At 45.3% G+C, this 27,692-nt stretch overlaps 1 protein-coding gene across 3 annotated transcripts; it reads right to left on the bottom strand.

Annotated features, from left to right (window-relative positions):
• Positions 1–26,660, bottom strand: LOC123764126 (apolipoprotein D). 3 transcript variants are annotated; one of them, XM_069329860.1, is made up of 6 exons: positions 26,524–26,660; positions 13,298–13,425; positions 11,404–11,531; positions 9,524–9,621; positions 8,070–8,180; positions 1–164 (listed from the first exon to the last, which is right to left on the bottom strand). In XM_069329860.1, exons 2-6 carry the CDS (start codon positions 13,421–13,423, stop codon positions 34–36), a joined length of 594 nt encoding a protein of 197 aa, XP_069185961.1. In that variant the 5' UTR covers positions 13,424–13,425; positions 26,524–26,660; the 3' UTR covers positions 1–33. The 3 variants fall into 3 exon arrangements, with proteins under 3 accessions (XP_069185961.1, XP_069185962.1, XP_045607637.2); XM_069329861.1 differs by lacking the exon at positions 26,524–26,660 and adding an exon at positions 22,753–23,550; XM_045751681.2 differs by lacking the exon at positions 26,524–26,660 and adding an exon at positions 19,021–19,415.
• Positions 26,661–27,692: the final 1,032 nt, after the last annotated feature.

Genomic DNA, 27,692 nt, shown 5'->3' on the forward strand with positions numbered 1-27,692 from the left:
TTGGCTTCCTGCAGTTTATTATGTTGTGACACTTTAGGGGCAGTTGGTCTGATCAGTTGGCTCCAGCTTGGAGAGAGAGAGGCCGCGCGCCCGGATGAGGTTCTTCACATAATACAGCAGCTGGGGGTCTGGCTTGGGCGTCCTCCACAGTATCCACAGGATCTCTGAAACCAAAACATTCTTAGTGATGCATGGTAACCATTAAAGTTTTAGCAATGCATGATAGCCACTACATTCTTAGTGATGCATGATAACCACTACATTCTTAGTGATGCATGATAGCCACTACATTCTTAGTGATGCATGATAGCCACTACATTCTTAGTGATGCATGATAGCCACTACATTCTTAGTGATGCATGGTAACCACTACATTCTTAGTGATGCATGATAGCCACTACATTCTTAGTGATGCATGATAGCCACTACATTCTTAGTGATGCATGATAACCACTACATTCTTAGTGATGCATGATAGCCACTACATTCTTAGTGATGCATGGTAACCACTACAATCTTAGTGATGCATGATAACCACTACATTCTTAGTGATGCATGATAACAACTACATTCTTAGTGATGCATGGTAACCATTAAAGTTTTAGCAATGCATGATAACTACTACATTCTTAGTGATGCATGATAACCACTACAATCTTAGTGATGCATGATAACCACTACATTCTTAGTGATGCATGATAACCACTACATTCTTAGTGATGCATGATAACCACTACATTCTTAGTGATGCATGATAGCCACTACATTCTTAGTGATGCATGATAACCACTACATTCTTAGTGATGCATGGTAACCACTACATTCTTAGTGATGCATGATAACCACTACATTCTTAGTGATGCATGATAACCACTACATTCTCAGTGATGCATGGTAACCATTAAAGTTTTAGCAATGCATGATAACCACTACATTCTTAGTGATGCATGATAACCACTACAATCTTAGTAATGCATGATAACCACTACATTCTTAGTGATGCATGATAACCACTACATTCTTAGTGATGCATGATAACCACTACATTCTTAGTGATGCATGATAGCCACTACATTCTTAGTGATGCATGATAACCACTACATTCTTAGTGATGCATGATAACCACTACATTCTTAGTGATGCATGATAACCACTACATTCTTAGTGATGCATGATAACCACTACATTCTTAGTGATGCATGATAGCCACTACATTCTTAGTGATGCATGATAACCACTACATTCTTAGTGATGCATGATAGCCACTACATTCTTAGTGATGCATGATAACCACTACATTGTTAGTGATGCATGATAACCACTACATTCTTAGTGATGCATGATAACCACTACATTCTTAGTGATGCATGGTAACCACTACATTCTTAGTGATGCATGATAACCACTACATTCTTAGTGATGCATGGTAACCACTACAATCTTAGTGATGCATGATAACCACTACATTCTTAGTGATGCATGATAACAACTACATTCTTAGTGATGCATGGTAACCATTAAAGTTTTAGCAATGCATGATAACTACTACATTCTTAGTGATGCATGATAACCACTACAATCTTAGTGATGCATGATAACCACTACATTCTTAGTGATGCATGATAACCACTACATTCTTAGTGATGCATGATAGCCACTACATTCTTAGTGATTCATGATAACCACTACATTCTTAGTGATGCATGATAACCACTACATTCTTAGTGATGCATGATAACCACTACATTCTTAGTGATGCATGATAACCACTACATTCTTAGTGATGCATGATAACCACTACATTCTTAGTGATGCATGATAACCACTACATTCTTAGTGATGCATGATAACCACTACATTCTTAGTGATGCATGATAACCACTACATTCTTAGTGATGCATGATAACCACTACATTCTTAGTGATGCATGATAACCACTACATTCTTAGTGATGCATGATAACCACTACATTCTTAGTGATGCATGATAGCCACTACATTCTTAGTGATGCATGATAACTACTACATTCTTAGTGATGCATGATAACCACTACATTCTTAGTGATGCATGATAACTACTACATTCTTAGTGATGCATGATAACCATTAAATTTTTAGTGATTCATGAAAACCATTACATTCTTAGTGATGCATGATAACTACTACATTCTTAGTGATGTATGATAACCACTACATTCTTAGTGATGTATGATAACTACTACATTCTTAGTGATGTATGATAACTACTACATTCTTAGTGATGCATGATAACCTTCGATTTGAAGGTGTACCATTACTTTTTTTTTTTTACATGCAAGCATGCAAGGGAAATACAATAAATACAATAAAACAAGCGAAATATAACAAAACAAAACAAGAAACCGCCGGCCAGAAGGACCGACGGCCCAGTACAACAATTTACAAAACATGAGAAGGCAACAAGGTATACATGGAAAACACACATCAAGACACAAAACATGAGAAGGCAACAAGGTATACATGGAAAACACACATCAAGACACAAAACATGAGAAGGCAACAAGGTATACATGGAAAACACACATCAAGACACAAAACATGAGAAGGCAACAAGGTATACATGGAAAACACACATCAAGACACAAAACATGAGAAGGCAACAAGGTATACATGGAAAACACACATCAAGACACAAAACATGAGAAGGCAACAAGGTATACATGGAAAACACACATCAAGACACAAAACATGAGAAGGCAACAAGGTATACATGGAAAACACACATCAAGACACAAAACATGTGAAGGCAACAAGGTATACATGGAAAACACACATCAAGAAACAAAACAAAAAAACAAATAGAAACAGGCAAACAAAGCAAGCAAAACAATAAAACAGAGTAACAGTATAAAACATCATAATATTATAGAACAAAAACAAAATCACCGGCCTGAAGGACCGACAAACAAAGTACATCAGCATGAACAGCATGAAATACAACAAAAAAGCACAGCAGACAACAAACAAGCACAACACGTGAAGCATAAATAGAACACAGTGCAAAATAATAACACAACAACAAACACATGAATAAAAACACTCACACCAAACCACCAACCACCTGCCTCGCCCCAAACAAGGGGAGAGGCACGGGCACAAACTACAAGAGGGCAATCAAAAGCCAGAAGGGCATACAGTACAAAAGTAAGCACAGAAATAGGAAATCAGTGAACATACTTGCCCGGAAACATGTCCCGAGGGAACCGTACATTAAACGCTTCCCAAAGCAACCACCGCCATGGGCCTGAACCATCCACCGTGGACGCCATTTCATCTGGCACCTGGGCAACAAACACCTGTAAACACGGGACCCAGACGATATCACTCCTGACGCGAGTGATCGTCACACGCACCCACACCATGGGACTCGCCCCATCATGAAAGTCCCTCGGGGTCCTTGAAGAGCATTAACTCTGCAATCCGTGACCAGTGACCCAGCGGCATCACGGACGCCGGCAACACGTCCTCCAGACCTCCAATGCACACCCCCATAGGAGGGACCCGGACAGAGGGTACCACTACAGGGTCACCAACGTCCACGGATCCACTACTGGACGACCGCCGGGAACCCGATCGGCGCGCATCCTTCCTTAAGGTCACCACCAGGCCACGCCCATCACCAGTATCCCCACCATCCATGGCAGCAGAAGCCACCACACCCCACCGCAGAGAGGCTCCTGGTGGAGAGGGAACAGAAGGCACACCCGTGACACGGTCACCATCACCAGCAGGCACATGTACCTCCACTTCCACTAACCGCAGAGCCAACGACGCATCCTTGTCCACACCATCGACACCCGAAGACCCACAGTCACTGAATTCCCCAACCTCGGCCCAGGCAGGCGACGAACGCCTGGAACGTTTGGGCATCGGCCGGAGATCGTCAGAGCCGGAAGCAGACCCAGAAACATGGGCACCACCAGCCGAACGAACAGGTGCCCGACGCAGAACGGCAGCAGCCTCTACTACAGGGGGAACCAGGCCACACGAAGACGAGTGAGAAGTCAGCGACGCCTCACAGGGAACACCAGGAAGGCGCATGGGAGCAACAGGGCCAATGACAGGAGCAGGGGAATCATCCGACGGCACCGCAACATCCGGAGGAGGGTCTGCGACAACTGGGGGAACGACGGGCGATGCTCGGGGAGCCTCATCAGCTAACGGGACATTCACCTCCTCACCCCCGGAGTCCTCCTCCAGAGGGAGCGGCGGGAAATCCTCTTCACGGAACAAATTTACTGGAGCAACCGGATCAGCAGTGCACCCGGCAGCCTGATGCCCCAACATGCCACACCGGAAACAAGTACTTGTTTCCGGTGTGGTTGTCGGGCATAAAACACCTGCATGTAGTACCCTAAAAGCCAGACAGAGGATGGAACGTCCGACCTCAGTCGCATCCCGAGGGTATGAACGTTGGTCTTCACACTCGAATATTTCCCAGAAGACAGCGAGATCATCCGCACACTGACAACGGGGCCATACCTCTGGAAGAAACGCCGGAGGAGGATCTCAGAAAACTCCATGGGGGCGCCATGGGCACTCACATATGTCACAGCACCACTTCGGTCCGAAATGGCCACAGACCCGTTGCCGTCCTGCAGCTGCAAAGTACGCCCCTCGTACCGTTGGAGAAAGTCACGGTACACTGCCTCACCCACAAACTTGATAATCACATGGTGAGCAGTGACCAGCTCGACACCGTACACATCCATGACCGGGACCTTGAGCATGTCGCTTGTTACGACCCTGGGTTCCTCAGTGGAAACCAGAGGTCAAAATTGAGCTAAATAAACTGCCTTTTAGTAGAGGGATGCATGGCGAGATGCATTTGTTTGTATCTTCCCTGCCAGACGTAAGACTATTCTTGTTTCTCAAAGAGCAGTTAAAGACTGAGCTTGGGGTTGATTATTAAATAATAAAATAGGCACCAACTATGTTTACTAATACTTTCTAATCATTTGTAAAGTAAACCTGAGTAAACTTGGGATAGGAATGCTGTACGATTAGTTGAGTAGTCTGCTGGCAGCGAGTGAACTGAGGGAGGAGAGTGGAGATGCTGTCTCTTCTGTGACTGGCGTTCGTGGGGATCAAGACTTTTCTGAGCTGCTCTGCACTCCTCTACCCTTCCTCTTACTTATTTCCCTTACCTTAAGTTCCTGTACCATTAAGTTAAGTCCTGTGTTTTTTAAGTGTGCCTACTCTGGGTTTGTAAGATTGGGGGAGACCTTGGGGTAGTATTTGCCAGTTTTGGGTACCCATTAGTGTTGTGTTGTGTTAAGGTACCACGTGGGCTCACTACCCCCTAAGCTGCCCAAGCTTCAAGTGCTTCACTAGTAGTACTTTACCCTAGCTTGTTCTCAGTGTAAACCTTGTATCCTGCTTATGTGGACCAAGGCTTTTAACGTAAGATAGTGTGGTAAAGTAATTATTATTATTATTGTTATTGGTGTGAATGTATATGGGGGTTGTTAAGGGGTTAATAAATAAGTAAGTTAGCAAAGGAGTATCCATTCTTCCTGTGTAGGAGATCTATGATCAACCTCTAGACTGACATTGTGTAGCCAATTAATATTCACTGTGAATATTTTACTTGGGGGCCGGGCCTTTTAGATCTCCCATATTTGATAATTCTTAATGCTAACTACTGTCCTTACATACATTTGTACTAGATCCCCCATAGTACAGACTCCCATTTTTAACATCACTCAAGACCAAATACATGAGCTGGTAACCCGCACGGCCAGTAAACTCCAATTCTATGGAATGGACTCTCACGACAGGGGGAAGATGGCCGCCCATCGCAAAAGTGCCACGTCCACACCACCAGGAACAGCAGGGAGGGTAGAGACACCCACACCCCCAGATAATTTTGGATAGTAGAACCTCAAGCACAGATGCCATATGCGAGAGAGTAATAAAGCGTTACCAGAGTAGGGCAAGGTACATAATATCTAATTTTAGAAAGAATGCCAACTGTTTTAGAATTTGTTTAGCTATATTTTGAATATGGCACTGAAAATTCAACTTCATGTCAATGAGAACACCAAGGAATTTATCATCTGCTTTGATACTGTTACGGACCCGAGTCCAGCGTCCGAGCACGGAGCAGTGACGACATCGCCATCTGTGAGTCTGCTCCCGAAACCCCCTCCAAAGGGACAGCGCCATCTAGCGAGGACGGAATATACCGGCCACAGGGGCTGGTTTCCCGTCTTAATCAGCTCGTAATGTAGCCGCTGCTGACCTCTGGTGAGGTGGCGCTTAGACAGCAACGCCATCTATGGAGTGGATAGGTGGACGTTTGTGTCTAAGCCTGTAAGTGAGGTGCCCTAGAGTGTCCCTAGTACTAATGACGTGTCTGATTACAGAGTCGACCTGGGACTGCTGTATTGGACAATGGATCAGTCTACCCAAGGCAGCCAAAGTCTCTCCACGTGTTTGCTGCAGAAGCTATGAGTCTACCCCGGACGAACACTGTTGAGTGTGTTAGCCTGCCTGTGACGTGGCAGTACCAGGAATTGTCTTATCTGGGGGCTGGCTGATGGAAGAGACTAGCCACTGTGGTGCGGAGAGAGGAGAGTGATCTGCGGAATCACACGAGGCTCCTGCCTAGGGCTCGCAACCCTAGTATCGGTCGTGGAGTGGCCTACACAGCAGAGCTGATCGGAACCTGCCAGCTACAGGCTAGATTTGTGGTTGAAGGCCTCCACGACGGTGCACCCAGTGGGACTGTGATTTGGCTGGCCTGTGGCCAGGGTAGATTCGCCGAGAGGATCAGAAGATTCATCGTGGGCCACGAAGAAGAGAACCAGGGCTACTCATCTTGAGCACCGTGGAGCATCCTGTGTCTTCAGAGGAAGACTAATTTGTATATAATAAGTGTAGTTATAGCAACCCCGCGTGTGACTGTGATATATTTATGGTGGTGGTAGCAATATATATGCAAAGCAGTGCATTGGTATCCCTTTCCCTTTAATTTAACTTGCGTTACAGAACACACCCCCTTGAAAGCCACTACTAACTTGGGGCCGGATACCCAAACTCTAATAACATCAGAGAAGAACCCAGTTGCGACCCAATAGGGCCGTAACAGACACTAATTTAAATATTGTTAATTCTAATGATAATTTGATCAGTGCATTTATTACCAAACAAAATATAGAAGGTTTTATCAATGTTAAGGGTGAGTTTGTTAGCAGTTAGCCAAATATGTACTTTATTTAGTTCAGTATTCACTGTGTCATTCAGAATAAGAGAACTAGGACTGGAGAAAATCAAGGTTGTGTCATCACCAAACAGAATTGGTTTGAGTTGTTGAGAAGAATTAGGAAGGTCACTGATGTCAATGAGAAAGAGGAGAGGAACAAGTATGCTGCCCTGTGGAACACCCATAAGGTGTTTCATTCTTTCTTCTCACTGAAGAGGATCCTGATTTGGGCTCGAAATATTTAGTCTACATTTCCTTGTGGCTTCAAAATAGTGGGTTATTATTTCCATATATATATGTATATATATGCACAATAAAATCACAGCAGTTCAACCTCCAACGTTTCTCTTCAAATTCATAATTAAATCACATTAAAGTGATGTATCAATGAGAAAATCAGTAAGAGCCGGAGGAGGATTCGAACCCATGCACTTGGTACTCCCAAGCACGAATGCGTCATAATTAACCAATTTCAGCATTCTGTATAGGCCCATATATAGGGTATGTAGGGCTTATTCAACCCCTGGATGGCAGGCGTTGGGTTTTCAAATCTGTTAAACCCAAGAAAAGCAACACAATTTTCTGCTTTTCAATGACTTTAAATCTTACCTTTGTCCATGAGGTCAACTTTTGTATAGCTAGAGACTGATATAAGCACTGACGTTGTTGTTGTTATAGATTCAGCTACTGGGAACCAAAAAGTCCAGGTAGCACGGACTATGGTGAGCCCGTAGTGGACTTACCTGGCACAGGAGCGTATATATACACACTGACATACGCGCTGCGTTTCATGCACATGTATGGTGAGGTGAATGTACACTCACGTTTATTCACTGCGACCAAATCTTGACAGGACCACACGACGGAGTAGTTCTGGTAGTCGGTCTCCAACACCCAGTAATTGCCCGCACCTCCTACAGGACCCATGCCGGCCCCTGTGTATCACAGTACATGTTTACAACAGTATACATATGTAGTACTTCAGGTACATAGTGGTACAGGTATATAATAGTACAGGTACATAATAGTAGTAGTAGGCATCCATCAGCCTCAGGAGACTATGGAGTTGCGCTCTGGTTGGGGGGTATATAATAGTACAGGTATACCTGTACTATTATATATCTGTATAATAGTACAGGTATACCTGTACTATTATATACTGTACTTGTATAATAGTACAGGTATATAATAGTACAGGTATATAATAGTACAGGTATACCTGTACTATTATATATCTGTATAATAGTACAGGTATACCTGTACTATTATATACTGTACTTGTATAATAGTACAGGTATATAATAGTACAGGTATATAATAGTACAGGTATATAATAGTATAGGTATATAATAGTACAGGTATATAATAGTACAGGTATATAATAGTACAAGAATACAAAATAATATGGCAGGGATATATCAGTACAGGTTATAATTTCTCACAATTGCCTTAATTGTTGATGATAATGTTGAATGAATGCGTTAGCTGAATGCACCTTACGTAGCACTTCACGGGTCAGCAGGAGCTAGGAGTGCTACTGGGAGTTCCAGTGCTCCAAAGGAACACTGCAAGTGTGACTTGGGTCGACGTCACACTTGCAGTGACAGTCAGTCAAGTCGAAGTCAGTCAACAGTCAAAATTAACCAAAGACGACAAACGTTGCCAAATAAGATACTTACATTTTTTGTATCGCATGATAACCTTTACATTGTGTCAAAATCTATAATTTCTTTGATTACACGTGTTGAAAATATAATAAAAGAACACATTAATTTGAGCATTAATTTGGTTGTGGATTTTTATGTGTATAAAAATGCTAAATTTAATTAAGATGCGTGTGGAGGGAAAATATATCGAAATTTTCACGATATGAAGACCTGGAATTAATGGCATAAAAAAGACTAAAAATAAATATGAATTAAAAGTAAAAATCCGAGGAGTGCTGGGTGACAGTGACAGTGAGAACCTCAAGCAGTGATAGAGGGCTGGGTGACAAGGTCACACAGTGATGGAGGGCTGGGTGACAAGGTCACACAGTGATGGAGGGCTGGGTGACAAGGTCATACAGTGATGGAGGGCTGGGTGACAAGGTCACACAGTGATGGAGGGCTGGGTGACAAGGTCACACAGTGATGGAGGGCTGGGTGACAAGGTCACACAGTGATGGAGGGCTGGGTGACAAGGTCACACAGTGATGGAGGGCTGGGTGACAAGGTCACACAGTGATGGAGGGCTGGGTGACAAGGTCACACAGTGAGAGTGGGAATATGTTACTCACACAAGAAGTTGTCGAAAGACACAGACAGCTTGGCCTCACCGCTCTGGAGGTTCACAAACTGCGCCGTGCCCACAATATTGTTGGGAATGTTGCCAAACCTGAAACACGCCATTGTTACACATAAGTAATTGACAGGATAACAAAATCATACTGTCTCACACCCTCCTTGTCTCCCCCTCATACACTCCCTTTCTTTCCCTACACATAACCCACCTCATCTTCCCTCCTCACACACACATCCAACCCATCCTATCTCCCTTCACAAGCAACCTAACCATTTTCCCCAAACACATCCTCTCCCATCTCTCCCACATACACCCTGCCAGTCTCCAACCACATACACCCACCCAGTCTCCAACCACATACACCCACCCAGTCTCCAACCACATACACCCACCCAGTCTCCAACCACATACACCCACCCAGTCTCCAACCACATACACCCACCCAGTCTCCAACCACATACACCCACCCAGTCTCCAACCACATACACCCACCCAGTCTCCAACCACATACACCCACCCAGTCTCCAACCACATACACCCACCCAGTCTCCAACCACATACACCCACCCAGTCTCCAACCACATACACCCACCCAGTCTCCAACCACATACACCCACCCAGTCTCCAACCACATACACCCACCCAGTCTCCAACCACATACACCCACCCAGTCTCCAACCACATACACCCACCCAGTCTCCAACCACATACACCCACCCAGTCTCCAACCACATACACCCACCCAGTCTCCAACCACATACACCCACCCAGTCTCCAACCACATACACCCACCCAGTCTCCAACCACATACACCCTGCCACTGTGGAGGATAATTCAATGTAAATCCTAAAAATTAAACATTAGAAGGACATATTGTTTACAGAATGGGTAATGAGTATTAAATAAAATCTGTTCATCCAATACTAATAAAATGTTTGAGAGATTATACAATTTATTATAAGACTTGATGAACTTTAAGTAAAAATGCACAAAGTGCTTAAATAACTATCTTTAACAAATATTCCTATAAAATGGACAAAATAACAATCTTTAACAAAATCCTCTGAAAATGCATTAACTCCCATGTTTAACAAAAATCCTTTTGAAAATTTAACAAATGTATATATAACATAGACTGACAAACGTGAATGTCCAGCAATATAATCATAAAATATTAAGTAGCATAGATTATGGAAGGATTGGGGATTAGGTAAAAACCATACCTACTTAATAAAGGACATAGCCTAACAGTGATAATATGACTACGTTCCTAAAGATTACCTTCACTTGCCTACTTTTTTCATACTAAAATAGACCTTGCTTACACTAATGTTATAATTCCATCATTGCATCTCTGATCTGAATTTTTAGAACTTACATGGTCTTACTTCTTCTTTCTTTCGCATTATCCCTTCCTCCACATCTCTATGCATTTTTGCATCCCTACTTTCTTTAAATTCTACTTTGGCATAGGCATTCCTTAGTTCCTCCAATGACCTTACAGTATTTCATTTGGCTTGGCTTATAGCTCTGGGTGTTCCCTTTCCTGAGGGAAAGGGAATTGTTTTCCTCCTGTCCCTGCCTTTCCCACTCTTTACTTTCCCATTTTATTTTTCTCTTAGTTGTTCCTTATCACTCCAATAATTCCAAAATGAGCTGCAAGTGTGTCAATATTGCGAGTGTCAGTAGCGTATAGGAATAGTTTGTGTCAATAGTGTGTCAGTGAAGGGAATAAATCAAGCGTGTTTCACTTGATTCACTATGACATAGTGTCAACAGTGTGGGAGTGTCCATATGACAGGCCATGTTGTGTCCACTCATATATGTAAAATGGGATTAAAACTGTTCATAGTTAGACACTAATATAACACTAACACACTTATCTGTTCGTTGAGCACCCGGATCTTGTTGTTGCCTTTATCAGAGTAAGTTGCAGTGATGCAACGGCCACCAAGCTCGAAAATGGCGAAGTACTTCTCGAGCTCATACCACTTGCCAAGGTACTGTAAACAAGGGAGAGAAAGGCTGTTTATCAGACTGAACTTGCTCAGGTACTCCAGAGAAGTGCTCGCTGCCTTGTACTGTGTGGCATGCAGTGAACATGGTAAGTCTATACACCAGGGGCCAGATTCACGAAGCAGTTACGCAAGCACTTACGAACGTGTACATCTTTCCTCAATCTTTGACGGCTTTGGTTACATTTATTAAACAGTTTACAAGCATGAAAACTTGCCAATCAACTGTTGTCATTGTTATAAACAGCCGCCTGGTGCTTCGGAGCTCATTAACTGTGTAATAATTGTAAACAAAGCCGCTAAAGATTGAGGAAAGATGTACAGGTTCGTAAGCGTTTGCGTAAGTGCTTTCGTGAATCTGGCTCCTGATGTATGATAGTTCAAATTACCTAATGGTGTCAAGTTGCATATATATTGAGTCGTTACTGAACCGTTAGCTCCGAGCCGCTAGTACCGTGGAGAATGGACGAGTATCAATGGCCGAGAGGCAAAGTAGGAGGGTGTCGATGGGTGGGGAGCACAGTGGGTGGGGAGCACGGTGGGTGGGGAGCACGGTGGGTGGGGAGCACAGTGGGTGCGGAGCACAGTGGGTGGGAAGCACAGTGGGTGGGAAGCACAATGGGTGGGGAGCACAGTGGGTGGGGAACACGGTGGGTGGGGAGCACAGTGGGTGGGAAGCATAGTGGGTGGGAAGCACAGTGGGTGGGGAGCACAGTGGGTGGGAAGCACAATGCGTGGGGGAGCACAGTGCGTGGGGAACACGATGGGTGGGGAGCACAGTGGGTGGGGAGGACAGTGGGTGGGAAGCACAATGGGTGGGAAGCACAGTGGGTGGGGAGCACAGTGGGTGGGGAGGACAGTGGGTGGGGAGGACAGTGGGTGGGAAGCACAATGGGTGGGAAGCACAATGGGTGGGAAGCACAGTGGGTGGGGAGCACAATGGTTGGGGAGCACAGTGGGTGGGGAGCACAGTGGGTGGGGAGCACAATGGGTAGAAAGCATAGTGGGTGGGGAGCACGGTGGGTGGGAAGCATAGTGGGTGGGGAGCACAGTGGGTGGGGAACACAGTGGGTGGGGAGCACGGTGGGTGGGAAGCATAGTGGGTGGGGAGCACGGTGGGTGGGGAACACAGTGGGTGGGGAGCACAGTGGGTGGGGAGCACGGTGGGTGGGAAGCATAGTGGGTGGGGAGCACAGTGGGTGGGGAACACAGTGGGTGGGGAGCACGGTGGGTGGGGAGCACAGTGGGTGGGGAGCACAATGGGTAGGAAGCATAATGGGTGGGGAGCACGGTGGGTGGGGAGCACAGTGGGTGGGGAGCACAGTGGGTGGGGAGCACGGTGGGTGGGGAACACAGTGGGTGGGGAGCACAGTGGGTGGGAAGCATAGTGGGTGGGGAGCACAGTGGGTAGGGAGCACGGTGGGTGGGGAACACAGTGGGTGGGGAGCACGGTGGGTGGGGAGCACAGTGGGTGGGGAGCACAATGGGTAGGAAGCATAGTGGGTGGGGAGCACGGTGGGTGGGGAGCACAGTGGGTGGGGAGCACAGTGGGTGGGGAGCACAGTGGGTGGGGAGCACGGTGGGTGGGGAACACAGTGGGTGGGGAGCACAGTGGGTGGGAAGCATAGTGGGTGGGGAGCACAGTGGGTGGGGAGCACGGTGGGTGGGGAACACAGTGGGTGGGGAGCACGGTGGGTGGGGAGCACGGTGGGTGGGGAGCACAGTGGGTGGAACACAACACCTGGGGTACCTACACTGGTGACGTCAAAGTTCTGGACGACGTTCTGTGCGGGACATGAGCCAATAAAGGCCACCTGAGATGCGGCGGCCTGGAGCACCGCCGCCGCCACCACCACCCGTACACCGCCCGACACCATCATGGCTGCAACATAACACCAACATTTATTGTCCTCCCGGTCTCTGATATATATATATATATATATATATATATATATATATATATATATATATATATATATATATATATATATATATATATATATATATATATATATATATATATATATATATATATATATATATATATATATATATATATATATATATATATATATATATATATATATATATATATATATATATTGTTAAATATGACCGAAAAAGTAAGATTAATAATTCTAACGCGAATTTTCACAATATTTCTTATGTTTCTTTTAATTGAAAAATCAATTCTCCAAAATTCATTTTTATTTCTAGTCTGACGCGACACTTGAGCTGAAGGAGGCATTTGACCTGCCCGAAACGCTTTGCGTAATAGTGGCTTTAGGCATTGTATGTACTAGCTCTATCTATTAACCCAACAAACTTTGTAAAATCTCTTTATGTATGTACCTTACCTAAATAAAAATTATTATTATTATTATTATTATTATTATTGAGCGGAATTCTGTGTTGCGTTTCACTTACGAGATGGAGAAGGATGGGAAGCTGCCCTTTCTAGATGTAACAGTCATGGAAAGGAGCGGAGGTTTCCACACTGCAGTCTACACTAAGGAAACAAACATAGGAATGTGCCTCAATGCCAACAGTGACTGTCCAGACAGGTACAAGAGGAGTGTTGTTAACGCTTATGTCGACCGTGCTCTCACCCACAGCTCAGGATGGAAGCAAGTCGATGAAGAACTCAGTAGGGTAAGGCAGGTCCTAGTCAACAACGGCTTCTCCAATGGTTTCGTTGAAGACATCATAAGAAGGAAGGTGAAACGCCATGCAACCTCTGAAGAGACAACTAACACAACACCTGTACCCCTTATTAGACTCTTTTACAGGAACTTCTTTTCCACAGCTCATAAAACGGAGGAAAGGGTCCTGAAAGATATTGTTAATAGAAACGTTATCCCTACAGACAAAAATCAGAAGATACAATTGACGATCTACTATAAAACCAAGAAAACGGCCAACCTACTCATGAGAAACTCTCCAGACACAAAGCAGAACGCTTTTAAAGAGACCAATGTCGTCTATGCCTTCAAATGCCCACTTGGGGACTGTAAGCCTCAAAGAATTCAGTATATAGGCAAGACAACAACATCTCTTTCCAGGCGATTAACGATGCATAAGCAACAGGGCTCCATTAAGGAACATATAATCTCTTCCCACAGCCAGACCATCACCAGAGAAGTCTTAACAAAAAACACGGAAATCATCGATAGATACAGCGATATCAGGCGGCTAGATATCTGCGAGGCACTACACATTAAGAAGTCGACACCAGCAATCAACAGCCAATTAATGCACAACTATATTCTACCCAGTTCAAGACTCCGCACCAATATAGAAGCATCAAGAAATATGGGCCAATAGGCCCTTTGCAGTTACTTCCACTCTTCCCTTTAACTTACAAAATATTATACCCATTGTTTCGTGTTCTGTCTTGTGTTGAAAGTTTGTTTTCACCTCATCCAAAACTGTTGTAACATATCACCTCACCCAAATGCAGGTATAAAATCGAAGATGTTTAAGCTCTGTTCAGTTATAGTTGTGTGTTTGTAAACTAAAGTCTTTGAAAATGTAATAAGTTTTACGAAACGCGCTCAAGTGTCGCGTCAGACTAGAAAGAAAAAAGAATTTTGGAGAATTGATCTTTGAATTACCATCAACAGTGAAAAGAAACATAAGAAAGATAGAGAAAATTCGTGTTAGAATTATTAATCTTACTTTTTCGGTCATATTTAATAATATATATATATATAAAAGTTTGTGAGGGTACCACCTCTGGTGCCAATGTGGGGACCCATAGCCTCGGAGAAGAGGATATAAAGGAAAGGAGGATATATATATATATATATATATATATATATATATATATATATATATATATATATATATATATATATATATATATATATATATATATATATATATATATAACCTTGAATGGTCCCCAAGCTAACATGGTGGACGGTTAGTAACCTTGAAGTAGCGAAATGGTCGGTCAGTAACCCAGATATAACGTTAAGGGTAGACATGTACAGTTGCACAGGTGAGGTGAAGCATAATAATGTCCCTTTTTATATGCTGGATGGTACTGGAGAAGAGGGGTGGGCGGAGGGGTGGGCGGAGGGTAGAGGGAAGGAGAAGTGTGTCAGAAGGTTATGTGAGGGCGTCCCTACCCACCCCGCCGCCTCCTCCACCCTCATAAACCGAAAGGATGAACACTATTGCTCATAAATGTGTAGGTGCAAGTTCAGGCCACTCAGGAGGGCGCCGGACGAGACTAGCAACGTCGCTGGGGTCAACAGGCGATGTAGGGCTGGATTGGAGAGGAGCAGATAAGCATGGGGGGGGGGGAGTACAGAGGACTATATAGGAACTGAAGTCGCAAGAGACATTATAGGGAGCCTGAAGTGAGTACAGCAGTCAGGAGAGGCGCTGGACGACAATTAGAGAACGACACTGCAGCAAGAGCTAAGCACCAACTCATCTATCAACCCGTCTTCCTACAAATAACGTCGTTTTTCGCTCGTATGCGTTACATGAGACAAAAAATTGTCGTACTAGAAAATGGAAGCGGCTCACGAAAGTGACGTACTGTCTCGTGTTCTGTTTTGGGTTCTCTGGTAGGTTAGGAGAGGACACTTGAAATTGACCGTTTTCTTGACGCTGGGAAACCTTAGCAGCGCGGGCTGCAGTCAGAGAAGAGGGTTCCACATGGAGAATTCTTACAGGTGGAGTTCACCAAGGGCCGGTCCACGGGCCTGTACCGTTCTTACTTTAAGTGAATGACCCATTCGAGGGAGCGAGATTGTACATGTCAATGTTTGTAGACAACTCAAAGCTAATAAGAAAATAAATACCAACGACGATGGCAGAAACTTACAGGATGATGTTGACAAAATCCAAGAGTGGGCAAACAAATGGTTGCTGAAGCTCAACCCCAAAACGTGTAAGGTAATGAAGATAGGAAAGGGAGACCAAGATGTGTCTACACCATTAGGGAAAGGCAACTACAGGAGTCGGAGAGAGAAAAGGGAGAGGATATAGTTTCAACACTCAGAAGGCACACAATGACATTGTAACATCAGCAGCATATGGGAAGCTGACAAACACTGGAACATTTTTTATGAACCTAAACCAGGACTCTTTCAAGGCAAACTATATAGCCTTTGTCAGACGAATATTGGAATATTCAGGACCGGACTGGAATCCGCACCTTGTGAAGCATAACACCATGTTTCAAAAATACATATTGTTGCAACAAGATTATTGTCAGAGCTAAGAGGTCTATTATATAATGATAGGTTCCAGGAACTAGACCTCATAACCTTTTGAGGAAAAAGGAACAGAGGACATAATCGCAGCATACAAGATACTGTAAGGAACAGACAAGATAGACAAGGGCAGCCTTATTAAACTGAAAGAAAGTAGAAGAAGAGAAAATAGGAAGAAACTGGAAGCGCAAATCAGTTGAAAAAATGTAAGGAAATTCTCATAGCTTGTAAGAGTGGTCGACAAGTGGAACCCTTCCCCCATCACCACAACACTATACACACACACCCACCACAACACCATACACACCCACCACCACAACACCATACACACCCACCACCAACACCATACACACCCACCACCAACACCATACACACACACACCCACCACAACACTATATACACACACCCACCACAACACCATACACACACACCCACCACAACACCATACACACACACCCACCACAACACCATACACACCCACCCACCACAACACCATACACACACACCCACCACAACACTATATACACACACCCACCACAACACTATACACACACACCCACCACCAACACCATACACACACACCCATTACAACACTATATACACACACCCACCACAACACCATACACACACACCCACCACAACACTATATACACACACCCACCACAACACCATACACACACACCCACCACCACCATGATATACACACACCCACCACCAACACCATACACACACACCCACCACAACACTATACACACACACCCACCACAACACTATACACACACACCCACCACAACACTATACACACACACCCACCACAACACCATACACACACACCCACCACAACACTATACACACACCCACCACAACACCATACACACACACCCACCACAACACCATACATACACACCCACCACAACACCATACACACACACCCACCACAACACTATACACACACCCACCACAACACCATACACACACACCCACCACAACACTATACACACACACCCACCACAACACTATATACACACACCCACCACAACACTATACACACACACCCACCACAACACCATACACACACACCCACCACAACACTATACACACACACCCACCACAACACCATACACACACACCCACCACAACACCATACACACACACCCACCACAACACTATACACACACACCCACCACAACACTATACACACACCCACCACAACACCATACACACACACCCACCACAACACTATACACACACACCCACCACAACACCATACACACACACACCCACCACAACACTATACACACACACCCACCACAACACTATACACACACACCCACCACCAACACCATACACACACACCCACCACAACACCATACACACACACCCACCACAACACTATATACACACACCCACCACAACACCATACACACACACCCACCACAACACTATATACACACACCCACCACAACACCATACACACACACCCACCACAACACCATACACACACACCCACCACAACACTATACACACACACCCACCACCAACACCCCCCCACCACCACAACACTATACTCACCCTTCCTCATTACCAACGCAATATACACACTCTGCCCCATCACCATACACACTCCCTGCCCCTCCCCATCACCATACACACAGCCTCCCCATCACCATACACACAGCCTCCCCATCATAAATTCATATTTATCTAGCATTAAATATTGCCCTCGGTGGCAAGATCCCTTAACCAATTCACACACGCCAATTTGAATATTTTATGACAAAGTTCTTAAACGTTTGTTTCTACTGGCCCAGCATATCTTGAGAGGTTATCGTGAGATGATTTCGGGGCTTTTTAGTGTCCCCGCGGCCCGGTCCTCGACCAGGCCTCCACCCCCAGGAAGCAGCCCGTGAGAGCTGACTAACACCCAGGTACCTGTTTTACTGCTAGGTAACAGGGGCATAGGGTGAAAGAAACTCTGCCCACTTTTTCTCGCCGGCGCCTGGGATCGAACCCAGGACCACAGATTCACAAATCTAGCGTGCTGTCCGCTCGGCCGACCGGCTCCATAAGGTACAGTTTTGACCACCACTCGCTAAAACACAACATAAACATTACCTTCATAATCCGTAATTATATAAGAGTTGTTAACATCTCTAACATCAGGTCGTTAGTGTTATTAGTCGTTCACACTACTGTCGGTGCTCATCACATTAGTGAAATTATTCATTGTTTCATTTTAAGTTTACCGTAGCGACGAGGACGTGGACTACTGTGGCAGGTCCAGGTGAAGAGGGTCCTATGAAGAGGGTCCTGTGAAGAGGTTCCTGTGAAGTGGTTCCTGTGAAGAGGTTCCTGTGAAGAGGTTCCTGTGAAGACGTTCCTGTGAAGAGGTTCCTGTGAAGAGGGTCCTGTGAAGAGGTTCCTGTAAAGAGGTTCCTGTGAAGAGGTTCCTGTGAAGAGGCTCCTGTGAAGAGGCTCCTGTAAAGAGGTTCCTGTAAAGAGGCTCCTGTAAAGAGGTTCCTGTAAAGAGGCTCCTGTGAAGAGGCTCCTGTGAAGAGGTTCCTGTGAAGAGGTTCCTGTGAAGAGGCTCCTGTGAAGAGGCTCTTGTGAAGAGGTTCCTGTGAAGAGGTTCCTGTGAAGAGGCTCCTGTGAAGAGGCTCCTGTGAAGAGGTTCCTGTGAAGAGGTTCCTGTAAAGAGGCTCCTGTGAAGAGGCTCCTGTGAAGAGGTTCCTGTGAAGAGGTTCCTGTGAAGAGGCTCCTGTGAAGAGGTTCCTGTGAAGAGGTTCCTGTGAAGAGGTTCCTGTGAAGAGGCTCCTGTGAAGAGGCTCTTGTGAAGAGGTTCCTGTGAAGAGGTTCCTGTGAAGAGGTTCCTGTGAAGAGGCTCTTGTGAAGAGGTTCCTGTGAAGAGGTTCCTGTGAAGACGTTCCTGTGAAGAGGTTCCTGTGAAGAGGCTCTTGTGAAGACGTTCCTGTGAAGAGGTTCCTGTGAAGAGGTTCCAGTGAAGAGGCTCCTGTGAAGAGGTTCCTGTGAAGAGGTTCCTGTGAAGAGGTTCCTGTGAAGAGGCTCCTGTGAAGAGGTTCCTGTGAAGACGTTCCTGTGAAGAGGCTCCTGTGAAGAGGCTCTTGTGAAGACGTTCCTGTGAAGAGGTTCCTGTGAAGAGGCTCCTGTGAAGAGGTTCCTGTGAAGAGGTTCCTGTGAAGAGGTTCCTGTGAAGAGGTTCCTGTGAAGAGGTTCCTGTGAAGAGGCTCCTGTGAAGAGGCTCCTGTGAAGAGGTTCCTGTGAAGAGGTTCCTGTGAAGAGGCTCCTGTGAAGAGGTTCCTGTGAAGAGGCTCTTGTGAAGAGGTTCCTGTGAAGAGGTTCCTGTGAAGAGGCTCCTGTGAAGAGGTTCCTGTGAAGAGGTTCCTGTGAAGAGGCTCCTGTGAAGAGGTTCCTGTGAAGAGGTTCCTGTGAAGAGGCTCCTGTGAAGAGGCTCCTGTGAAGAGGCTCCTGTGAAGAGGTTCCTGTGAAGAGGCTCTTGTGAAGAGGTTCCTGTGAAGAGGTTCCTGTGAAGAGGCTCCTGTGAAGAGGTTCCTGTGAAGAGGTTCCAGTGAAGAGGTTCCTGTGAAGAGGTTCCTGTGAAGAGGGTCCTGTGCTGAGCGCTGGTCTCAGCTCACCCCAGCAACCTACTGGACGACGTTGACATGCGCAGCGCACAGATATGTTACGCGGTCAGCCGCCACCTGCCTGCACGCTAGACTGTCTTCCGGGAGACACCCCCGACCGTCTCTCCTTCACCGGTGACACCACACTGAGCCCCCTTCACCGGCCACCCTCCCAAACATGCACACCATCCTCACCCCCCCACCCCCCCCCCATCCCCAGACACATAACACCCTTCCCTCCCCCCCCCCCTTGTTTCACACAACTCACCCGCACACTGTCATTCACCAATTCACACATACACACACACAGGGACACTCACTCCCACACACATTTTTACTCTCAAACAAACACACTCACACACTTGTGTAAGGAATCATTCGGAATCTTGTATGCCACGTATGTCAGACCAATCCTGAAGTATGCAGCTCCAGCCTGGAGTTCATACCTAGTTAACCACAAAACAAAGTTAGAGAAGAGTCAGAGGTATGTCACCAAACTAGTCCCAGAACAGAGCGGTTTGAACTACGAGGAAAGGCTGCGAGAGCTAAACCTCACGTCGCTGGAAGACAGAAGAGTAAAGAGAGACATGATCACCACCTACAAAATTCTCAGGGGAATTAACAGGGTGGACAAAAACAAACTATTTAGCACGGGTGGAACCCGGACAGAAGGACACATGTGGAAATTGAGTACCCAGATGAGCCACAGAAACAATAGAAATAATTTTTCAGTGTCAGAGTAGTTAACGGATGGAATGCATTAGGCAGTGATGTGGTGGAGGCTGACTCCATACACAGTTTCAAGTGTAGATATGATAGAGCCCAGTAGGCTCAGGAACCTGTACACCAGTTGATTGACAGTTGAGAGGCGGGACCAAAGAGTCAAAGCTCAACCCCCGCAAGCACAACTAGGTGAGTACACAGATGTATCATATGGCTGCGAGAACAGTGTTCGGGAGTCGGAGGCCAGGAGCCCGAGTTAGCAGCTCGTTCTTATCAATGAAGGCCAAATGCTCGTTAATCCCTTTGTGTATGAGGACGGGTTGTGCAGCCTGTCATCAGAAACAAGAGCCAAAGTCTATTCCATCCACCCGCCAAACCCCCCCCACTGTTTATGAATGAAAAACGGTTTACACACGACTCACAACTGATGACCTTCGAATACCTCCCTAATAAGTGCTTCACTGACGACTTTTGTTCGAACCACAACGCTGTAAATGATAATAATAATAATAATAATAATAATAATAATAATAATAATAATAATAATAATAATAATAATAATAATAATAATAATAATAATTTATTTAGCAACAGTATATACATAGTTGCAGCGTTACAGTACAAACATTCTGTTTGATTTAAAGATAGAGGGAGTACATACAATACCTAAAGCCACTAGTACGCATAGCGTTTCGGGATAGGGCTTCGAAATGCTTCTTTCATGTACTACAAATACAAATACCGAACCTTAACATCTAACCTAACCTAACCAATGCCTAAATATGCACAGTATGCTAATATATATCACTATTAATTGATGTTTGAGAAAATTCCAATTTTGAATGAACAGCGTGTTAAATTGATGAATGTGTCTTCGGGGTCGACAGCTGGATGGAATGGACTTGATCTGAGGACGGTTTTTTTTCCCATTATGAATTATTCTTAGTAATCCGGAACCCCCCCCCCCCAGTCTACCACAGGCTGCGACACTACTCCGGTCACGGCCGTACACCCATGGCGAGTGGGGAAATCCAGCCTTACCTCTGTCGCTCCCGGCTGAAATTTGGCCGCCGCAACACTGGGAAAACAGAGGTGAATTCCTGCCACTTCATCCCTCAGTCAAGGTCGCCAGCTGGGTACCTGTATTCGCGTCCCAGCAACACCTCTCAGTGGTCTTGTTAATCATTATAAGCCAGGGACTCAGTGCCAGATATAATGCAGGGCAATATTAAATAATTGACTCAACTCGCCCTAGAGATGGAAGGCTCACTCAAACACAATGGTAAAAGTAATGATAAGTTTACTGGAGGAAACTACAGTGAATCCGCAAGGTAAATAATAGATGTAGACGGCGGCAGCACTCCTCACTCCGCCTCTGGCAACACAGTCACCTGGACGATTTAAATGCTTCACTCCTCTTGAAACCAGTCACTTCCTCTAGTTGCCACATAATGTCACTATACCCACACACATAAATTAGCTCATGTATATATGTATAACCTGGTACATAGCCTAATCCTACCACACTGGAAGTGATAGTAAAGACAATGATCACGACATGAATGATACTCCAGCTCACCTAGACCAAGGGGAAATGGGAGGGAATTTATCTACCTTAATTCTCTCTGCTACAAAGTCGACATTTCCTCTGGCGATGGTTGCTGAGGTTCCCTGTCCTGGTGGTCGGTGCTCTGTTGATCAAGGTCCGGCACACACAAGGTCTTTATGTGACTTGTAGAGGCGCGTCCTCTCCGTGCTCACTCCCTGAAGGCAGGTCCTCGTCCTCCTTGGCACTGATGGCAGGTCCTCGTCCTCCTTGGCACTGATGGCAGGTCCTCGTCCTCCTTGGCACTGATGGCAGGTCCTCGTCCTCCTTGGCACTGATGGCAGGTCCTCGTCCTCCTTGGCACTGATGGCAGGTCCTCGTCCTCCTTGGCACTGATGGCAGGTCCTCGTCCTCCTTGGCACTGATGGCAGGTCCTCGTCCTCCTTGGCACTGATGGCAGGTCCTCGTCCTCCTTGGCACTGATGGCAGGTCCTCGTCCTCCTTGGCACTGATGGCAGGTCCCTGCGCACGTCGTCTTCCTCCTCTCACACTGGAACTGTAGACAAACTTATTGCAGTCAGGTTCGGTGTTCCCTTCTTGATTTTCCAGTGGACTTGACCCGGTCACAGCAGCTCGCTTGGTGTGTGTGAAGGCGGCCCGCTGGCCGTCCACACGACCCACCGCCAACGTTCACCTCCGCCACAGACTATCAGCAAAGCGCTCTTGGCGCTCTAACACCAACTGAGCCCGGCTTCCATGTACTCCCCAGGAGTCAACTAATCTTCCTCGACGTCTGTGGTATCAATACGGCTGCTTGGATTCACTGGCTGGAGCTTCCTAGCCTTCAAACTGGGAGCTCACTTGAGCGTGTCCGCGCTCAATGATGGGCCGTGACTCTCTGAGCGCCGCAGGGCATCGGACGACGGACCGGCACGACGACGACGGCACGACGGATCCTTCCGCACTGTGACGTCACACCGCCCAAGGGCACAGCGCTATTAGTCAATCCGGTCACTTGACCTTAACTGGCCAATCACCAGGCCGCTGGCGTCAGGCTACTTTGGCGGGAACATCTTCACCCCGGCGCCATTTTGTGATACTAAAGGACGTAAGCCACCTGCATACCAAAACTAAATAGGCAAATTCACCTCACATATAATAATTTTAAATACCTTTATATATATCGAAATGTTCCCTGAGCATCAGAGAAGGTGCAGGTTGAAGAGATATATGACGCTATTACACAGAAATCACAAAAGCGTGATGCATCAAATGAACAAACCTTCGCCACGGCCATTGTGGATTTGTTCATTTGTTCAGATATGACTCTATGCCGGAATAGGAAAGATGTAGGATGGGATACCGTCACACCAGGTAACGGGTGTCCAGAGTGGTTAGTGGTGTCCAGTTAACTGGTGCCTAGAGTGGTTAGTGGTGTCCAGGTAACGGATGTCAAGAAGGGGGTTAGTAGTAGTGGAAATGGTCCCAATTAATACGGTGCAATTTTCATTTTTCCGACTGCACCGAATTGAGGCTTTTTTTTCATGAATCCATGACGGCTTCGAATTGGAGCACATATATGTTTTTGTTCAGTCATCCTCTGTGAATGTACCGAATTGGCGCATATATATTTTGGGTCGGTTTCTGTGACTGTACCGAATTGGCACGCTAACTTTTTCCATGGGGGATTAAACAGCTCCCTTCCCTCTCTTACTATTTTTTCTCCAAAGTGATTAAACTGTAAACTTCTGGCACACTAGAATTTCCCAAGGAGATTAAATGGCCGTCTCTCGTCATCCGTAAACTTGCTCACCTTGGTAATACACACAGGTACAGCTAGCCCTGTCCGTCTGTGATAATCATTAGTCAGCTAGTCCTCAACTTCCTCAATAAGTCCGTTTTCTGTAATTACATATTTAACTCCATTTTCTGTGGTTAGGTATTTAATCCCATTTTCACAAATTTAATATTTAATCCTATGTTCACAGATTATTTCTGGTTAAAGGATTGTTAATTAAATATAAGCATGAAACTGTAGGAGGCCTTTTTTTTTGAGACGCCATACAGCATCCCCTATATATTTCCACCCATGTTGGGGCCAATCATTAACGAATGCAATGAAATGTAATATACTACAGAAGGCCTATACAAAAGAAGTAAGGAATTAGCACAATGTACACACACTGGTAGTTACTCATGTCTTATCTAACGTATAATAAAATATCCTAATTAATACCCCTTTTCTTAACCATTTATCCACTTATACCCTTCAATCATGTTAAATATATAACACTGCAAAAGACCCTATTAATACCCCATTTAATACCCCCTTCATTCTCTCTTCATCTAACTATAGAATGACTCATATGCTCGCATACTTTTATTGTAGACTTTTTAAATCGCGAGAAAGATTGTTCGTGCCCCCAGCTTACTTATCTATATCTAATATTGGTATTGTCTTTCCAAAGAGCGTTTATTGAGCACATGAATGAACGAAACAACCTACCATCGACTTGAGAATGGTCCAGGACGGACCGAAACGTCGTCGTCCCTTCACCTTCTAGTGTGTGGTCTGGTGAGCCTACCACCCTCTACCACCAGTTATGTTCTGCCCTCTCTACCACTCCTAATGGTGGGAAGAAAGGCAGAGTGAGGAAGAAATAAGTAAGAAGGAAGTGAAGAGGAGTATTGGGTGAGGAGAGGGAATGGGTAGAAAACGGGGACACGGAAGGGGGAACTGCAAAAAGTTACAGCCCCGCTCCTTTTTTTTTTTTTTTTTGAGATATATACAAGAGTTGTTACATTCTTGTACAGCCACTAGTACGCGTAGCGTTTCGGGCAAGTCCTTAATCCTATGGTCCCTGGAATACGATCCCCTGCCGCGAAGAATCGTTTTTTCATCCAAGTACACATTTTACTGTTGCGTTAAACAGAGGCTACAGTTAAGGAATTGCGCCCAGTAAATCCTCCCCGGCCAGGATACGAACCCATGACATAGCGCTCGCGGAACGCCAGGCGAGTGTCTTACCACTACACCACGGAGACTGCCTAAATACACCACGGAGACTGCCTCCTGTGCCAGGTACGTCCACAACGGGTTCACCATAGCCCGTGCTACTTGGAACTTTTTGTTCCAAGTAGCGAATCTTAAACAGCAACAGGGGGGAACTGAGGTAGAGTGAGGTGGGCGAAGATAGAAAACAGGGAGCGAACGGGAAGAGGGAAGGTCGGAAGAAGAGAAGGATGGAAGAGAAGATAGGAGTAGAGAGAGTGACTCTTGATGTTAAATACTCTAATCCTTAATACTAATGCTGGCACCATCCTGTCATTCTACAACAAATTTTCACACCTACTGAACAGTGCAGCAGGAAGCACCCTTTACTGATTCTTTCTGAATAAATTCCTGAGTGGCCACCCCTGCATGTAGCCTGTAGAGGGGCAGGGGAAGTACTGCCTCGAGGGCCACACCTCTCCTCCACTCGCCTCACCTCACAACTCACGTCTCGTCTCTTTGTCGGATGGTAATTTTGAGGGCCAGCGCCCATTACTTTATTCTATCTCTCTCTATTGATGGAATATCAATGAAAGGAATGAACAAAACTCATGATTGTTATTCTACACTTAGATTTTAATGCACCGAAATTATTTCCATTTTTAGCAATTTAACTCTAGTTCTGCACTTCTGAACACTTTGCAAATTTAGTATATTAACACTGAATTAATTAAAGACGGGGGAATCGAACACCCAACACATCCTCAACTATACCTGGCTTCCTGGCACAGACTACACTAAGAAACTAAAACTCCAGAGTCAAGACAGACATTACTGACACTCTTACCTCAGAGGTGGACGTCTTCCCCCAAGGTGGGCGAGTGAGTGACTGACTAGTTGGCGAGTGCGAGAGGGGCGGCTGGTGGAGTCCCTCGGTGTGCCAGACTCCGCCCTGACTGATCCCAAAATGATCCTTCCCACTAGTTCCTTGCCGGAAGGTTGTACCCCCTCACCTCTTGACCATATAGGGAGTAGGAGATGCTAAACTGGGGCCAGATTCACGAAAGAACTTACGCAAGCACTTACGGACCTGTACATCTTTTCTCAATCTTTGGCGGCTTTGTTTCCAATTATTAAACAGCTAATGAGCTCCGAAGCACTAAAACACTGTTTATAACAATAACAACAGTTGAATGGGAAGTTTTCATGCTTGTAAACTGTTTAATAAATGTAACCAAAGCCGTCAAAGATTGAGGAAAGATGTACACGTTTGTAAGTGCTTGCGTAAGTTCTTTCGTGAATCTGGCCCCTCATCCCTACAGCCCCACGCTGGCCAGCCAGTACATCCCATTCATATTAAACAGAGGAGACAACACAGAATCTGAACGGACAAGTGTCTCACTCGTTTATCATGACTATCTCCAAGCCTCGACGGCAAAGATCATGACACAGTGGACGGGTGACATCTCTAAACCAAAGCCCCAACAACACATATATTTTAAAATATACAATTCTCGAAACAACCCGAATCGTCGCTCAGGTGTTTCATGATATCTTCCCGTATTGTTATGATATCTTTCCGTATTGTTATGATATCTTCCCGTATTGTTATGATATCTTCCCGTATTGTTATGATATCTTCCCGTATTGTTATGATATCTTCCCGTATTGTTATGATATCTTCCCGTATTGTTATGATATCTTCCCGTATTGCTAGTCCCAAACACACACCTCATTAACGCCCAAAACATTCCCCACAATATAGCATACCATCATAAATCTATCTCCTCCACATTACACACACACACACACACACACACACACACACACACACACACACACACACACACACACACACACACACACACACACACACACACTGGTTGCACACCTGGAGAACATTAGGTTTGTGAACAAACATCAACATGGGTTCTGGACAGGGAAATCGTGCCTAACAAACCTTCTGGAATTCTATGATAAAATAACGAGGATAAGACAGGACAGAGATGGTTGGGC

This window comes from Procambarus clarkii, chromosome 23 (genome assembly GCF_040958095.1).
Source record: "Procambarus clarkii isolate CNS0578487 chromosome 23, FALCON_Pclarkii_2.0, whole genome shotgun sequence".
NCBI lineage: Eukaryota > Metazoa > Arthropoda > Malacostraca > Decapoda > Cambaridae > Procambarus > Procambarus clarkii.